The sequence below is a fragment of the Eublepharis macularius genome, chromosome 5 (genome assembly GCF_028583425.1).
Source record: "Eublepharis macularius isolate TG4126 chromosome 5, MPM_Emac_v1.0, whole genome shotgun sequence".
Taxonomy (NCBI): Eukaryota; Metazoa; Chordata; class Lepidosauria; order Squamata; family Eublepharidae; genus Eublepharis; species Eublepharis macularius.
The window spans coordinates 115,657,029-115,676,160 of record NC_072794.1 but is presented as its reverse complement, the minus strand read 5'-3'; the positions used below and the strand labels follow the sequence as shown (position 1 = coordinate 115,676,160).

The window sequence follows — 19,132 nt, the reverse complement described above, 5'->3', positions numbered from 1 at the left end:
TTGGAAGTCAACAAACGGGGGGGGGAAGGGAGGGGGTTAGAACTGGAATATTAAAGTCATTTGATTGTTATAAATGACAAAATATTTCTAATTCCAATAAAAATTTAATTAAAAAAACAGCATTTAAAAGGAAGCCAATAGTGAAAAGTTAATAGCTTTCAGAGGAAGGCTTTCTGGCAAAAAGAAAGGTTTCTTCTTCTACCACAGTCAAACCATATTCCCAAACACAACGATTACAACCATCTAATAAAAACAAATCACTTTAATCCCACAAAAGCTGAAAATTAAACAAACTGAATTTAGGCTGGAGGCATGTCCAGAAGGATTCCATCTCCGGAGGAAAGCCTGATTAGTCTGGAGCCAAAAGTTATTTGCATCCCAAAGCCCATTTTACATCAAGTTGCCATCCCAGCTGCTGTCTTGAGAACAGAACTTGACAAGCTTCACACATCGTTGAGATATCAGTTCCTCTAGAAAGTTTGAGGGTTGGAGGTGGGGGTTTGGTAACACACTGGAGATGAAAAGTTCAGTTCCTAAAAGATAAGCCTTTTCTCTATGCCAGTGTCCATCTGAAGGCCACACTGAGCGTTCCTTATACACCAGAAAGCTACAGTTGATTTACACATTATTTGCATATTTTGCATAGCATTCCCATGAGCCCAACAGCTGCCAAAACTATAGGTAGTTGACATGAAGCTTATATCCTGTCACAGACTTACTGTGAATATGGTATAGCTAAATGTAAGAAACTTGTAACAGTCCTTGAAGGGTGGGGGGGGGAGCTTGCTAAGGGTACTTGAAAGCTCACAAATCAGTATAAGCTGGGGGTTTCTTAGCTGTTTACTTGTTACTGTTCTTCCACAGTTTTTCTGATCATACTTTCAAACTCTGAAAATAATCAGCAAAATAGTAAAAATTTTAAAAGCCCTTGAGCCTTGGGACAGCGATCTAGATACTGGATATTCCTGGTGCTGCATTGAAAAGTCCTCTTCATGCATTTGCAAAAAGCATCTTCTACCCTTCCCCTTTCTCCCCAAGTCTGGAAAGCAAAGCTCCTGCCTAGAAGGGACAGAAGGGCAAATATCAGAAACCAGGTATTTGTTCCAACAATACCCAGCTTAAAATTAAGCAAATAACTCACTGGGATGAGGGAGTTACAGGGAAAGGGGGAAATAGATCATCCTCAGTGCAATCTGATATGAAAGATGCCCCACTGATGCAATTAAAAAGGCAGAGACAAACAATATTTTTGACTCACACTATCATTTTAGTTGTTGGGGGGCAACTTCCACTTTCAAGCACAAATACAGAACTACAGAAATAAATGTAATTGGCACTTAAAGTGAAAATCAATCATAGTCACAGATGTCCTATGAGATAACTTTTTGTTTACAGTCAGAGTACCATATATAGTGACTTTGTCATGCATAAAGCAGCCTACTCCCAGACTGTTGTGCTAATATATGGGTGTGGAAGACTGGACTACCCAAAACTGAAAACCCTCCCCTCAACATTTACACTGGACAGTCATCCATTCCTTTCAATGGAAGTCATAATTCATATCCATTTTCATAGCTGCTCATTTCCTCTTTCCTTTTTGCAGTGGAGGGAACTGAGACAGAGTGTAAGATCTATCAAACTGTTTCTTCACAGGCCAGGGAAGTCCTTGCTTGCAACCCAAGGAAAGTGGGTGGAATATATGAAACCTCTTCAGAAATAAGATGCTGTCAGCCCTGTATTAAACAACAACTCCTGGACTAAGTTCTCCATTTATTAGAATAAACAGCCTGGAAGATGATACACCCCAAAGCAGCTCATAGTTTGGGCAGGGAGCTTCCTCTGCTCCTAAATCAGCAATTTTAATGCACAAGCAGAAATACAGGAAGCAATACCTGGTCATATAAATGTGCTATATTTCTCAAGAGTGTGTGTTTCTTCCCAACCTGTAAGTCAGCAGGAGATGAGCACGAGTGCTGTGCAACTACAGGGTTCACATATGCTGACTCAGTGCATCTAAACCCACCACTTACTCCCCATCCCCAAAGCAAACAGAAAAAGAAACAAAAATGACTTCACATTTTACATTACAAATATCACTTCAGAAAAAAAGCAAGTAATTTTATGACATTGATTATATGATGTATGTGTTAATAGCCCAGCTTCTTCCTACTTTTACCTCTAACCTCCCCTCTCCCTCCCCAAAGAGGAACTTGGTTAACACTTTACTTGAACTGCTGGTCTTTGGTGCTCCTTGTTTTTGCCAGAAACCGTTCAGCCAGCTTCTCCAAGTTCCTGGAATAATCCATCTCAATTTCAGCCTTCTTGCGGAAGAAATCTTGTAGGTCCTGGAGTAGCTGAACTCTAAGCTCGCATTGCTGATCAAGACATTTCAGTTGCTCAATAAGCTGCGCTCGAATCTCTGTAAACCAAGAAGGGAAAAGCCACACACATACATCATTAAAATAGATTGTTAACACAAGAGGGAAAGTCATTAACTACTTGACAAAACACAATGCTGGTCATCAGCGGCTGGCCGGGAAGTTTGCAGGAGGGACTCCAGCTCCTATCACTAAATGCTGCTGAAGGGGTAGGGGGAATGTAGTGCCCTTATTCAAAGGTGTCAGGAGGCAGTGCCTGAGGTGCCAAGGTGCAGCACCATGTAGCTGCACAACTGTTGAATGGATAGAACACAGTGGCAGCAAGTAATGTCATTGCCTGCACCCATGCCAGGTTCTGCTATGCACATTATGTAGCTGTGTGCCTCCATAATGTTGCATCCATGGCCCTGATACAGCCTCTGTCCTGATGCCCTCTATTAAAGGCTGGTGGGTAGAGATGGGCGGTTCGTGGTTTGTGACGTTTCACAAACCACAAACTTTCATGAACTTGCCCTGCTTGTGAACTGGTTCATTCGGTTCGTGAAAACGTCACTTCTGGGTCAGCAGAAGTTCTGCAGAGAGCCCATCCCTCCCCACTTTGCCTAAGAAACTGATTGATCGGCACCAGAGTGTCTGCAGTGATGAACCGAAATATGAACCAAATGAACCAGGCTAAAATTCATCACGGTTCATGAGAAATGAGCTTCTACGAACCACTAGTTCGCGAACCATGAACCGGCCTGGTTCGTGATGAACTTTGGTTCGTATTTTGGTTCGTGCCCGCCTCAACTGGTGGGAGCTGGCATCCTCCTTGTAACCAACGCTGCTAATCTTGTTACACTGTCAAAGTTAAGCCTGTCTCAGACTGAGGAGTACTTGATGGGTGGCTATGCTTCCCAAAGAAAAGCAGAATATAGTGATAAATATTATGGGAAAGTCAGTAAAATCAAGGTTAAACTTGCTACCCTCCCTTATACCTCCCCTCTGGCCTCTAACCAAGCAAGATTTCAATAAAGCCTTTCTCCATTATTACACCTTTGTCCATAGACTGAAAAATAGCTACAGCTAGATACTGTATGATCAAGGCATAAAGGCAATCAGGAATCCAGCACAATCTCTGCTGAAGGTTATACCAATCTGCAACTCCAAGGGTATATATTGCTTCCAAACAAAGCAGCCATTGCCCAAAAATGTACTGAAAGTTTAGATAAAGACTGCAGGGTTGGCTAGTGCTGCAATTCTCTAGTGATAATTCAACTTCTCTCAAGAGGGAATTCCTTTGCAGGCTTTTCCTAGGGCAAAACCAAAGGCATAATCATGCTGGAAAGCTCCAAATAGGGATTATTCAATTAGATAACAACAACATTCGATTCATATACCGCCCTTCAGGACAACTTAATGCCCACTCAGAGCAGTTTACAAAGTATGCCATTATTATCTCCACAACAAACACCCTGTGAAGTGGGTGGGGCTGAGAGAGCTCCAGAGAGCCGTGACTGACCCAAGGTCACCCAGCTGGCTTCAAGTGGAGGAGTGGGGAATCAAACCTGGCTCTCCAGATTAGAGTCCCGCGCTCTTAACCACTACACCAAACTGGATGGAATTTCAGCTGCACCACTGCAATTACATGCAGCACATCAAATTAAGAATGCGCTGCCTTTGGAAGGCCCAACAAACTAACATCTCCCAAATGGAAACAATCATTGGAAAGATGGGACCATTTTTTGTGAAAAGGATGTCTCTGTGCAAAATCTGCAAGCAAATTCCTTTTGCCTGCACAAAGGGTGTTTTCCACATTCAATAGGGCTGCTGTTAATATTGTGCTTTTTAGACTGATAAATGTTTAATTAAGACCACCCAATGCTTGCAAGTTGCAACAGCCTATGGGGACATTCATTTACATTTCTACCTCACAGGAAAGCTACACTAATCAGCCACCAAATTTTGAAACTGATAGCACTATTTTCTGTTCTCACAATTAAACTCCATTGCCCACCACTTTGGACTACTGAGCTGTTAAGTAAAGTGGATGGTTCCAACTTCATCAATAACTGCCCCACCCCCAACCTGCCAAATGATTAAGCATTTTCCTCCATGACTCCCTGGAAACTCAAAATGTTAATTAGAACTGCCTGTTACTGCTGGAAATTTGCTGCGGCCTCTCACAGCCTGTTTATAAAGCAGCCTTGTTCCAAGACTGAATTTATATTGAACAATATAAATAAGCAAATGCTGCACTTAGCATTCAAGACGCTTCTGTCTTTGTTTATGGCTGCGGATCATCACGATACAAAGCTTGATACAAACTCTCATTTGGGGCAAAAAGACTGTTTCAAGTATTTATTTCTAAAATGGCCCTTTTGAAAAATATACAGAGAGAGAAAAAAACATGTGTAAACGAGGAAGAACCCATGATTGAAACAAACCTACAGATAGCAGCCAGCTTTGTCTCACTAACTGAACTCAGAAGTACCCACTGAAAATAGAAGTGAAATGTCTTTCTGAACAGTTCTACAAGCAACACACACACTGCTGCCTTGGGCCAACAGTTAAATAGTGAAGGAAGCTGCCTATCAGAGAAATAAACACACACACAAAGCCATCACTTCCTATTCAGATGAGAACAGGTAAGCATATCCCTTTACAAGTTCCCAAATGCTAATATAATTGCACAACTCCATTGCCCAAAATTGATCAGAGCATACAAAAAGATCAAGACACAACTGTGTGGAATCTTTATGTGTCTCACCTGCAACGTGAATATTCCACACAAATAATCATTATAGTCAGAACCAAAAGCCACATTTAACACTAAAGTATGAGACTTTCAGTGTTTTGTACCACATACTTTTGGTCCCCTTACCTTTCCTCACATCCACCTCCAACTCCACTTCTCTTTTAAAAACCTTAATCAATTCAACTTAAGCTCGGTTGAAACCTCGTTTTTGAGACCAATAGTTGGTAAACTTTCTTCTATAGCAGTGTACTTAATTCAGAAGACCATTTTAGATCCAGAAACAACAACTCTCAAAAGTGCATGACAACATATAGATCTTCTGTATAAGGTGGTAGGAAACGTTAAGCATTTCACCAGCACATATGGATGCACTTGCACATATAAAAATATAAATATATTAGGAAGGAATGGAACAGATAGATACACACACACACACACCCTGGAAAGATAATGTCATTGTTACACATTATTAATAAGCTTCTTGCTCAGTACAACTTTCTATACTAGTTTGTCTGTCATTGATTTTTTTTAAGGTAGGAGCGCAGCAAGCTCAATGATTTCTAATAATAGCACTTGTACCTGCTGAGGAAATCACTTTTGTAGCTTTGAGGGCAGGTGATGCTGGGTGGCTGGGAGACCTAGTTCTGGAACAACTTTATCCCATGGAGAGTTTTACCAAGCTGAAATAGGCAGTTTTTACTGCCAGTAGTGGAAGTAATCAGAATACTAATCTTCTGGGGCATTAAATGGAAAAAGCTTCTTTTTGGCTAAGAAGCCAAGGAGACACAGAACAGTTTGCGGTATTAATTGACTTAGCCTATAATTGTTTTCTTCTCAATTAAAAATAAACCAACCTAGACTTTTCAGTCTCTCTCTGTATGCAAGAGAAAGACCACAGTTATTTCCAGTACCAGCCTCTGAATATACCCCTCATTGCCCAGTCTCTCTAATCCTGTATTTCCACAAATGATGCAAAATGGAATGATCCAAGGGGGCTTTTTTACACAGATATGAGGGCTGTACTGTAAGGAAGTGATCTCAGAAGGATGTATCAGAAAAGGGACAGAAATCACAGACATTACTATGTGCTACTGTGTGCTATTTGTTGTTTTGGGTATAATCCTACCAGGTAGTTCTATATTGTTTAATGTATCACTCTTAAAATTGCTTATGCTCTATTTCAGTATTTCTTTAACTCTGCATTACATTTCTGCTGGTTTTAAATCTTTGCAAATTTGTATTTATAGACCCTATTGCATTGTTTATTGAAATGACCTTGAAATTGACTGTTCCACCTCATCATACCCTGTAATCCGCCTTGATTCTCAATGAGAAAGGCAGACTATAAATAATGTAAATAAAATAGAGATATTGCATAAGGGATTCTATCATATTCTGTTTCCCTTCCAATTCTTTTGGAGTGAACACACCAATCACTGCTAACCAGACTGGGGGGGGGGGGCACGGGGGACAATCAAGTTTTTAAAAAGTTACAGGATACTCTTGAAGTTGAACTTCTATTTCACTCCAAACCTCACTCCATCTCCCATCTTTAAACTCGTTCTGAATTGTTATGAAGTCATTAAGTTGAACTACTATGATCCTTTAAAAGCCTAATTACACAAATAAAGATCTAGTTACGTACCTTACATGCAGCATGCCAGATAAAACTGCCAGATCAAATTGGCAACCCCTTTGCTTTTGCAGAAATGTGCTACATCAGGGCTAGTGCTTTGTGGTAAATCAACCAACGTGTTTTCATAAGACAGAAAGTATCAGCTGGTTGAGTTCCTGACAGTGGGAAACAGTTCCTTGAAAACCCAAATGATCCATCAGCAAGAATGAGCTATGAAAGAGCAGGCTTGCTCATGTATTATTTTGATTGCTGCCAGAACAAAACACCACAAAAATTAAGACAAGAATTTCCTTAAGTACAAAGTTTTCTGGAGCTACACAGAGCCATTGTCTTAGGATATACAATGTAAGAAAAAGGTATTGTGGGCCGACTGTCACAACACACCAAGGTACAGCGAGTTAATGCATCAGAGAACATCCCACAATAAAACTTCAGATGCAATTCATTAAATCATAGTACTGATCTCTCCTACCTTACACACTTTGAATTAGGCCCCCCCATTATTTTGATTCTCCACATTCTTTCCTCCTTCTAAAAGTTCCATATTCCTTTCCCTTTGAATGGCATCACTAGAATTTATGTAAACTAAATCACAGTGTGCCACAAGCAAAGGATAAGAATGAAAAAAGTACAGTGGATAAAAATATCCAGCAAGACTGCCTAAATACAAAAAATAGAAAAAAGATCAAAATACACCTTCAGTGCCCTTTCTGAATGATTTTTTTCCTTGAACCCAAATTTAGAGGATGACTGAGAAGAGATGTAACATAAAAAGAAAATTTCTCACTATGTCAACCATAAGTCTGGATTCCTTCCACAATTTGAACATATAAAATACCTACTGATTAACCTATGCTGGCTCAAGCGTAAGCTTTGCCCCTGTCAACCATGAATTGGGTGAACTGCCTTTATTTATTTAAAAAATAGAAGTTCCGCCCACATTTCTGTGTGCTTTACTTTATTTATGAAATGGAAAAGGACAGCCAATTTGGTGTAGTGGTTAAGAGTGGCAAGACTCTAATCTGGAGAATCGGGTTTAATTCCCCACTCTTCCACCTGAAGCCAGCTGGGTGACCCTGGGTCAGTCACAGCTCTCTGGAGCTTTCTCAGCCCCATCCACCTCACAGGGTGATTGTCATGGGGATAATAACATACTTTGTAAACTGCTCTGAGTGGGTGTTTAAGTTGTCCTGAAGGGTGGTATATAAATTGAATGTTATTATTATTAAATAAAGAAGAATCCTGATGCAAAACTGATTTGGGAATTGAAAGGGAATTATTAGTATCCCACAGCACTAGCCAATCAGTACTGTTGATAACCATCTTTTCTTACAAACTGTTTTTTTATCCCCCACCAAACTCAGCCCCAGAAAAGAAGGTTCATTTGGAATGAAAACATAATATAAGGTTTTTAAAGCAATGATTCTAATTTGGAAGCATCTTTACTAGGTTAAGTCCCAGGCGTTGTAAATAACCAAAATATATTTTCTAAGTCAGCATCATGCCTGTGCTACTATTTGTGAACTGAACTAGAACTTAAACATTTATAAGCAAGCAGGATCCACCTAATCAGCTACTCTTCCTGCTCTTGGGGCTATTTTTAGTTATTTCTTCATTGAAAGCTCATGAAGGAAGAGCTACAATCCTATATACTAATAACGAAGTGGCCCTGATCTGTGGATTCTTCAATCTGGAGACCGAAGTTATGAAAGGATGACAGATCTTCCTGTACACCTGAAAAACATTCCAAGTTTAAAGAAAAATCTGAAACCCCCTCCCTCCAAAAAACATAGAGGGTTAAAAAAAACCCAAAATACTAAAAGGAGTTCCTGTGGCTTTAACATGATGCTCTCAGTGGCCGATGCTAGGCAACCAAGTCACAATTATGTCAGTCTTCCAGGCTGGGTTTCTATCAGGAAAAGGCAGCGGGAAGGGCCGGAGTCCTTTACAGGACTGTTTTAACCTTTCAGGGAGGACTCATAGGATATAGGGGGAAAGTGGAGTACCCCACACAAGATTTGTTTATTTATTTATTTAATCACATTTCTAGACCACCCTCCCCATCAGACAGGCTCAGGGAAAAGTGAAGTACCCCACACAGGCCCTTGCAGGTTCCCCACCATGCACCTGGGCCATAGGGGAGAGGCTGCATGGGGTGGAAGGGAGAAAGGTAAAAAATACAGGAACAGATAAAGACGAGTGGGAAAGAGAAAAGGAAGAAAGAAAAGGGGAGAGCCTATGGCTGGGCAGGGAATGGAAAGAGGACATGGTGCAGTAGGGGAACATGAGATGCCCCCTGCACGTCTTTGTGGGTCCCCTGCTTGTAAAAGGCTAATACCAAAACTGAAAATGCCTTTGTTTTCCAAATCTAATAAAATCAGAACAGAGATTTTTTTATTATATGTACTTTTAATGAAGTAAATCTGTTTTAGTAAGCAGATTATCAGTAAGTAGCAGAATTAAGTTGATGCAGCCTGTCCTTTAACCACCAGTATTTATTTATTTGCATTTGGTTGGTATTTTACCCTAACACAATACAAATGCAAAGAAAATGTAAAAATGTACAATTGACCACTGAGGAAGGCTTTAGGGCCAAAACATGTCTGGTTTTTTACTGTACCTTGGTCTATTTGTGATGGTCATTGCACTGTACCATCATCTGCACCTTGAGATGTTTTAGCAATTTAGCATATACATGCAGCCTGCCATTCAGGCCTTATGTTTTAAACTTGTTTTTAATCTACAGTTGTGCACATTTATAATAAATATTTTCTAATATATTTTTAGGTTGTTTCTTAACCCCTCTGTTTTGGAACTTAACCAACATTTGCTCCAACAGGGTTCCTGACCCCTATGGTTATTCAGTAGGCACACTGACAGCAAATATACAGCAACCATAGGCACAGCTGAAATTTATGCATGAGGGAAAAGGAGCAAAGGACAGCGAAACCAGGCAACACTCTGGCTCAATAAACAGGGTTACCGTTAAATTACAAAAGTGGATTTCTCTTTTTTTTGTAGGTTTATGAAGGTCAAACTCTTAGAAAGCCTAATGATCAATACAATCAACATCAAAGATGGCACTTTCAATGTGTTGCACAATGGTTAGAGTGTAGGGAGGAAGCATGCACGCACAGCAAGCAAATAGTGTTCATGCTCACTATGACAAACAGAGGTCTATTTTGAAGTCTAAAATTAATGGTATATCAAGGAGGAGATACTGTGTAGGCTGAACAATGTCTTGCTAATATAAACAGAAATGCTGAAGCATCACAAAGACCAACTAGTTATTTGATACTTGATCTTTCAATTCATACATCACTAGACAAACTGTTACTTCTGTAAAATTCACATTGCTTTATTAGTTTGATACACATTTTGCAGATGTTCAATTGTCTTGAAAACTATCCCTCACCCTTTTAGGCACAAAAGATTCCTACCACAAGTACTTGTTTCTGTATCCTAAAAACAAGCTACCACAATGTTTTTTACCCAGCAATGCAAATGTCAACAATAATCTCAGGAATCTGAGGGGAAATTAAATACCTTTGCGATGTCGGTGGTGAATTGCTCGAATCTTTACAAGTTTGCTTTTCATCTCTTCTTTCTCATACCTTTTATCTACGCTTAAATCTGTTTTAACTCTGCTCAAATGATGTGGTTTCCAGTTTATTCATTCCCATAAGAAACATTACAGGTCAGATTTTGTTTTGTTTTGTTTGCAAGCATATAGATATATGCTTGCCTACTGCTGTATTTGCCAGTCAAAACAAGTCAGCTGAAAGTTTTAAATGTGTATATTTTTAAGTTTTCATTTACAGAATGGAAAGTTAACTGACTTCTCACGCTTATCAAGAGTGCAAAATTCCCCAGAAAGTCAGCTGATCTGAGGAAGTTTGCTGTTGCAAAAAAAAGTCATACAATTCTGCGGTAATGTTCCAAAAGATGTCAAACTTCAAGGAGAGTTCAGTTTTTAAAAATTCGGGGTAACAAGCTCAGTGTTCTGAAAGCAACAGGTCAACAAGCATGCAATTAAAGCTTTTTAAAACTCTTTACGATTAGGTTATAAACACACACAAAAAAATCACTTTTAGAATGAGAGCCTACATTAAATACAACACAGATATTCCAATTCCATTAACCTGCATACACACAGTCTGCTGCTGTCACAAGAGTTATCCGATTGGCATGGTTTCCCCTGAATTTTAAAATGCTGTTTTCGCCATTTTAGGGAAGGCACAGTGAAAGAACCATAATACCAACATACCTTCATGAATATGGTTCCAGTGCTTCCGGAGCACTGAAACCATTTCAAAAGGCTCTAGTTAAGAGCTACAAATGAGCAGAACCACTGGGTTCTAGAAAAGAATCCATTCCACTCAGCCAAACTATGGAGTGTAATGTAACTCTTTAAATTTATTTATTTTTATTTATTTGTATCATATTTGTATTCCGCCTTCCCCACAAGCGGGCTCAGGGCAGATAACAACCTTAAAATCATTTTAAAACGTTCCATATTAAAACATCATATGAAAATAGCAGCACTCTTTGCCTGGCGGCAGCAATACAACTATTAACAAGCAATACAGTAGTACAACTAGATATAGCAGCACAGTAACAGCAGCTGAAAAACAAACATTGGTGGGCAGCTTTCACAGGGAGGGGGGTAGATGTTGCATCCTCCAGCCAGCGGAGGCCCAACCTCAGCCATGAGTCTGGCGGAACAACTCTGTCTTACAGGCTCGGCGGAAAGATAGCAAATCCTGCCAGGCCCTGGTCTCAGTAGACAGAGCATTCCACCAGGTAGGAGCCAGGACTGAGAAAGCCCTGGCTCTAGTCGAGGTGAGGCGGGCCTCCTTGGGGCCAGGGACCAATAACAATTGTTTTTCTCCTGATCAGAGGGTCCTCCGGGGAATATATGGGGAGAGACGGTCCCTCAAATATGCTGGCCCCAGTCCACACAAGGCCTTATAGGTCAATACCAGAACTTGAACCTTATCCAGTACTCTACTGGCAACCAATGCAGCTCACGCAGTATTGGTATAATATGCGCCCTATTTGGTGCTTTCATAATGACACACGCCGCTGCATTTTGCACCAGCTGCAATCCCTGGGTCAGGCTCAAGGGTAGGCCCGCGCAGAGTACAGTAATCTAACCTAGAGATGACCGTTGCCTGGATCACTGTAGTTAAGTCACAGGTAGACAGGTAGGGGACAAGTTGCCTGGACTGCCGCAGGTGGAAAAAAGAAGACCTGACAACCGCTGCGACCTGTGCCTCCGTTTTCAGGGAGGCATCCAAGATCACCCCCAGGCTCCTGACCCTCGGAACTGGCACAAGCTGTGCCCCATCGAGGGCTGGGAGCCGGAGTCCTGAACCCAGTCCCCCGTGGCTCAAGTACAGGACTTCCACCTTTGTTGGGTTCAGTTTCAGTCGACTCTGTTTCAACCAATCAGTCACGGCTGCAAACGCATGTTCCAGGAGGTCTGGGGCTGAGTCGGGCCAGCCGTCCATCATCAGATACAGCTGGGTGTCATCTGCATATTGATGACACCCAAGCCCGAAACTTTGCACCAACTGGGCAAGGGGGTGCATATAGATGTTAAACAATAAAAGGGAGAGTATTGCAGCCTACTCCAGACACGCATCAAACAAATCTAGCACAGACAGGCCTCTCCACAGTTTTCAGACATACAGAGTGGTGCTAGTAGTGCTTCCTGTTTTGCATAGCTTCCGCTCCAAAGTGCATGCAGAGAAGCCTGGTGTGGTCACTTAGGCTGCTCCAGGCCTCTGTTATACCCACTGCGCAGTATTCTTGCCATGACCAATCTCCAATTTTGTTGGCCTCAGTCTTTACCTCCAGCTTGGTCTTGTGATCAACGGTTTTCTGCCATTCACACAGTGCTCATGAAATACAGTACTTGGGCTATTTGCAGAATACTAGGAGGCATGTTGGCAGAAGAATAGGTAAGAATGAAGATGTCCAGCCAAACCACATCATAGCTATAGAAGTATAATGGCAGCCCAGAAAAGCTGACAGAGAGACATTCCCCAGCACAATGCAAATACAGAAAGAAACTGACTCCATCATGTACCAAAGGGTCTTGCTTATGTTACTTCAGTTCAGCCAAGATGCTGTTCTGACTCAGTGCTCTGTTGTCTTGCTTCATTCTTTTCTAACAAAGGAGATCCTAGTAAAATCCTCCTCTAATTGAAGAATTTTCCTCCTCTAAGTCTGCCTCTAACATACCTCCTCATTCATCAAGGACAGGTGCCTAACATACACATGTCGAAGGCATCAGAACAGGTGTGGGGAGGCCTAGAATGCCCAGAAGGTTTTCAACAATCTTTTAGCAAACTCTGTAACTCTCTAGGTCCTGATTTGTATGCTTCAGGACTTGCAATAAACAAGAGAGCTGAGTTTTTAACATAGGGTGGCACAGTTCAGCTCCAGAGACATCTAGGATCTGTTAAACCTATCAAACAGGCCAAGAAGGCATCAACAGAAATGGATCCTGGGCCCGCTCCAGAATTCATATATATGACCATATGAAGCTGCCTTACACGGAGAGTCAGACCACCTCATTAGGCTCACTACCATAACTGGACTGGCAGCAGCTCTCCAGTGTCTCAAGCAGAGAAAGTTTTATAGAGAAAGGTCTTTATCATTTAACTAGATACATGAGGAGCTGAACTTAAGTGCATATTCATTCAAAATGGAAGATTTATATTCACTTACCGTGAAGCTTCCTTTCTAGGTGGTCCAGGAGTGGGGCAGTCAAGACCTTTGGGTAGCTCCTCCTCCGTCTCTTGCGCAGGGTCGGACGAAAATTGCGATCCTCGGGGGAGGGGCTCCCAGGCTCTCCAGTTCCTTTTCAAGCCCTCATCAATCCCTGTCAAATTTTCTTTTCCAGGCTTTTCATGTCGTTCCACATAACTATAATACTAACAGATTAACTTTTCCAAACTTAACTGGTTAAACAACACCCCAAACCAACCTGCCTAAAATGGCCTGTTTTCCTTCCTTCTTTCCTTCTTTTTTTTAAATTAAACTGGGTGGGTTTCTGACTACCCCACTCCTGGACCACCGAGAAAGGAAGCTTCATGGTAAGTGAATATAAATCTTCCATTCTCCTGTGGTCCGGAGTGGGGCAGTCAAGACCTTTGGGATATATGCCTAGCAGTGTGCCCTTGGGCGGGTATTCTGTTTCCAGGACGAGCTAGCACCCTCCTGCCAAAGGCCACTTCTGCTGAAGCCATCTGATCTATTTTATAATGTTTAGTGAATGTGTGTACTGATTTCCGTGTCGTGGCTTTACATATCCTCTCCAATGATGGGAAAGACCTGTATGCCGCCGAGGTGGCTGCTCCTCTTAGGGAGAGCGCAGTGATGGTGGTGAAAGATTCTTGGCTTTGTATGCCATCCTAATACACTCTCTAATCCACCTACTCAGCGTGGATGATGTCACTCTCTCACCCATAGAGCTTCTTCTAAATGAAACAAACATACTCTCCACTTTACGTATCTGACTGGTTCTTTCAATATAGAAACTCAGTGCCCTTTTCACGTCTAGTCTGTACCACTCCCTCTCCTTCTCGTGTTTAGGATTGGTACAGAAGGAAGGCAGGACTATGTCTTCCCCCCTATGGAAAGACGAATTGATTTTTGGTATAAAGGCAGGGTCTGTCCTTAAAACTACCTTAAAACTAATACACAGATCCTTATTTACTGAAAGAGTTCCTATCTCTGACACCCTTCTAGCAGAGGTCAAGCCCAATAGGAAAACAGTTTTAAGAGTCAGGTCCTTAAGGGAACAAGTCACCATTGGTTCAAAGGGCTCTCTAGTGAGAGCATTCAGCACCAAGTTCAGATTCTAGGTAGGGAAACGATGCACTTGAGGTGGATTTTGTAACATGGTCCCTCTCAAGAACCTTTTGACATGAGGGTGTGTAGGGAGACACGTCCCGGTCTTGGATCCCCTGATTGCCAAAATCACCGCCACCTGCCTTTTCAGAGTACTGGTAGAGTCCTTTGTCTAAACCATCTAGTAGGAATAGGAGAATCTGTCTCATGGATACCGACATAGGGTTCCGTCCTTTCTTGTCACACCATTCAGTGAACAGTTGCCATGTCTTATTGTAGCTTTTGTTGGTAGAGCCCTTCCTTGAGGCCAACATGGTAGAAATCACCCTCTCAGAATATCCTAAATCCCTAAGTTGTCCGTGTTCAACCGCCAAACCGTCAGCTTTAGGGACATTGGATTTGGATGCCAAATCTTCCCTTGTGTCAACAGATCTTCCCTGTATAGCAGTGTTCACGGTTCCGAACAGGACATCCTCTTGAGGTCTTGGAACCAAGGTCTCCGTGGCCAGAAGGGGGTGATCATGTTTACATCCGCCTTCTGATCAACGATTCTCTGTATTACTCTGTGTATTATCTTCAGTGGAGGGAAGGCATAGAGAAGACTTTGCGGCCAATCCTGAGATGGACTGTAATGGTCTGGTGTGGAATCTGGCCCACTGGAGTGTATCCTGACAGGACACCGTCATGCCTTGCAGTTTGGCCAGCTGCATTATCTCCATCAGTTTTCCCGATTGGATGGATTAAACCAAAGAGCAGATTTTCTGTTGTCTCTCCAGAGATACAAAAGCCTTGTTCAGCACTGTATCCACAATCACCCCCAGGTGGACAATTCTCTGTGTTGGGGACAGTATGCTCTTCTGTCGGTTGATAACAAAACCATGCCCCTCCAGGCAAGCTATTGCCAGTGACACCGCCATCTGTGCTGATTGTGGGGATGGGGCCTTTATCAGGATATCGTCCAGATAAGGCGACGGGGCTATTCGTTGGACTCGAGGAAGGCCATAAGCGTTACGAGCACTTTTGTAAATACCCTCGGTGAGGATTTCAGGCCGAAGGGGAGAGCCCTGTACTGGTAGTGCTCCCCGTCGTAGGCGAAACTTAGGTACTTCCTGTGTGAAGATCGTATAGGGATGTGTAAGTAGGCCTCTGACAGATCTATGGATGCCAAAAAGTCCCCTTGTTGTATGGCTCCCGTGGTGGACTTCATTGTTTCCATTTTGAACTTCCTAGATCTTATGTGGAGGTTCAGCCATTTCAGGTCCAATATGGCCCTGACGTCCCTGTTCTTCTTTGGGACGATGAAGAAAACCGAGTACACACCCTGTTTCTTGAACTGCGTTGGTACCGGTTCTATCACCTTGATCTGTAGCAAGTGCTTGATAGCTTCTTTTAGCTTCAGATGTTTCTGCTGTGATTGGTTCTGAAGCACTTGGATAAAGTGCCTATTTGGCACCTTCTCAAATTCCAAGGAATAACCCTTGGATACTGTTTCCAGCACCCATTTGCCTGATACAGTCTGTCTCCACTGGGGCGCGAAGTCCTTTAGATGGCCCCCAACCTGTCCAACCTCCCTGTGACACAGATAGTCATGCTTGGCCGCTTTTCTTTTGGCCTTTGGATTGGGTGGTTGACTTCCTAAAGGTGAAGGGTCTGCTGTCAGATCTAGGTTTGGTTTGCCACCTGCTCTTGAATTGTCTGTCAGTGCTCTGTCTGGCTGGTCTTTTGAAGTTTCGAAAGGAATGCCTTCCTTTGTACTTCAGGTCCCTTTTCTTTGATGGTAGCACTTTTTTCTTCTCTGCATTTTCTACCAAATATTTGTCTAGAGCCTCTCCAAAGAGTTTGTTACCTGAGTATGGAATCGCTGCCACCCTACTACGGGCAGGTGGATCAACATCCCAGTTTCTCAACCACGTGTTCCTTCATGCTGCCACATTAAAGCCCATGGCCCTGGAAGACATTTGGAATGAGTCCAGAGTGGCGTCTGCTGCAAAGGCTGCTGCCAGGGTTATTTTCTTCACTTCGTTTTTTATTTCCTTAGGGACTTCTCTTCCCACTGCTGCCAGGTCTGAAGCCCAGGTATAGGCTGCTCTCGCAAACAATGACCCAGTTGCTGAGGATTTCAGGGACGCCGCGAATGCCTCAAAGTTCCTGCGTAAAGCTTGTTTGATCTTCATGTCTGATGGGTCCTTAGGCATGCCCTCCGCATTCATGGGTAGGACTGAAGTTGTCACCAGACTAGTAACAGGATCATCCACTATAGGAAGTTTTATCTTATTGGCGACATCAGGGCCCATAGAGTAGAATTTATGGAACACAGATTGATACAGTTTAGGTTTTGCTGGGTTATCCCACTCCATTTTCAGGATGTCATGGAAAATGGCTGGCAGAGGCACCCCTGTATGCTTGGGCCCCATCTTCGGTAATGCCCTCTCTAGACCTTGGGGGTAGGAGGACTCCATCTCCATCTTACCTGCAACAGATTGTGGTATCTCCAGAGTTCTTAACACCTTTGCAAGTAACTTAGAATACATTTCAGGTGGGAAAAGCCTAGATTGTATCTGGTTTGTATCCACCTCTTCCTCCTCTGACAACTCCCCTTCCTCGCTCCCTGAGGTTCTATGGGACGTCATTGGAGTCCTCTTCTTCCCACTCCCTCAACCTCTTCTTTTTAGGTTTATTTTTGGCGGTGGTTTCTGCATGCCTTTTCCCTTTAGAGGTACTTGGCTGTTGTTTGTCTTTCCTCTGGGGGGCTGACTACACTCTAAGATCTTTAACTGCATTGTCTATCCCTTTTTTTAATTTCAGCTTGCAGCCAAGCCAGAATGTTTGCTTTCGCTTCTGGGCCTGTTAGATCAGGGTCACTACTCCCTAAGCTTTTCCCTTGGTTGTGATGTAAGTGCCTTGGCAGCTTTGGGGACTCCATGCCACTCAGGGTTGGCTCAGTCACTTTCGGTTCAGCTGCACTGGCCTCTGAAGCCATTCCTGCCAAAATCTTCCCACCTAAAGGGAAAGTAAGTGTGGGTGAGGATTACTGCACAGCCGAGGTTTAGGTGCCCCTATATACCCCTTAAACTGAGAAGGCTCAGGAGGCTAGCATTGAGGGAGAATTCCCCCTCACTGGCCATTGGGAAAGACTTGCGGCACCCAGGGGACTCATGCAGCCCACAGACTGCTTCCATGCCCCGCCGTTTAACCCTGAGGCAGTCTCTGCTCACAAGCCCAGTTGAAAGCGGCCTTTCATGGGACGCCCCCCCCCGCTTCCTTGAGGTTCCAAAACCTCTCTGCAGGGGTTGTAAGCTCTACTTAAGAGGCCTACTTATGAGGCCTCCACTGTTTGGAAGTCTTGCCAGGCTTCCTTTCGATTCTGCGGTTGCTTCGGTGTCTCCAGCTGCTTCTTCCATGCCTCTGCAGAAGCTGGGTCCTAGCTAACTAGGATCGTCAGCTCTGCCGCTCACCTCCGCGGCTTTCGTGCCGCCAACAAAAGGCTGGATCGGGGGAACGAGGAACTTGTCCTTCCTTTTCCTGGTGAGCCCGCACCTCGCTGTACTTTCCAGTAGCCAAAGGATCGCTGCTCCACAGAGCGAAGAAACTTCACGTCCCCTGCTGAGCAGGGCCAGAAAAAACTGGAGACCCTGGGAGCCCCTCCCCCGAGGATCGCAAGTTTCATCCGACCCTGCACAAGAGACAGAGGAGGAGCTACCCAAAGGTCTTGACTGACTCACTCCGGATCACAGGAGAATATGTGCTGTACACTGAGCCACAGCTCCATGATGGATCTGGGGCAGAGTGATCGGGGCAGAGTTCCAACCCATCCTTTCTCAGGGATCTGGGTGTATACACTATTGAGCTGAACTACCACATCTGAATTTGCAGGGCTAGCCCTACTTCTTTAGCCACCCCAAGTGGATTCAATGCAATTGGCAGAGAAAATGCCTCTGCCACCTTTCTTGTACACCTAGTGGCCCAGCAAGACACATCCCTGCCACCTAGCAGGACTAAGACAGGCAGCACACCTCCAGGTGCATGGGAGAAGATGCATGCCTCCTTTCAGGCAACTTGCTGCAGACTACCTTGGACACCCTGCCCCAGAAGTAGTCGTAACAGCACAGGAAATGATGCCTCATCCATCACTGACCTCAGCCAAGCAAGCCCTGTGAGTCTGGCCATCTCTGTGGGGATGTCACTACTTTGGAACACGTAAGCACACGTGCACAAGCAAGCAAATTCCACAAGTACTGGAACTTGTGTACTTACAATATTTTTAGAATTCATTAAAATTACCATTAGCTAAAATTTACTAGTACTGCTTTCTGTTATAAAGGGGACCTTAGCCCACTGTGACCTAAACGGAACAAAGCCTAAGAGTACTGAGCAGAAGGCCAAGTTCTCCTTGGCACATGACTTCCAAGATGCTTTTATTCTAACATCAGATGCCAAACATTTTAAAACAAGAGACTGAGTGAAGGAATAAACCACTACATACTTAGCCAGAACCAGTTTCCATCCCCATGTAGTCCA

General features: G+C 43.3%; 1 protein-coding gene across 5 annotated transcripts in view; it reads right to left on the bottom strand.

The window, feature by feature from the left end:
- Positions 1-19,132, bottom strand: part of SRGAP2 (SLIT-ROBO Rho GTPase activating protein 2) — a 305,908-nt gene that overhangs the window by 185,771 nt on the left and 101,005 nt on the right. For all 5 annotated transcript variants that reach the window (XM_054979474.1, XM_054979478.1, XM_054979475.1 and 2 more), the window contains exon 3: positions 2,227-2,419. In XM_054979474.1, the coding sequence (XP_054835449.1) occupies positions 2,227-2,419 (193 nt within the window). The remainder of the gene's footprint in view (positions 1-2,226; positions 2,420-19,132) is intronic.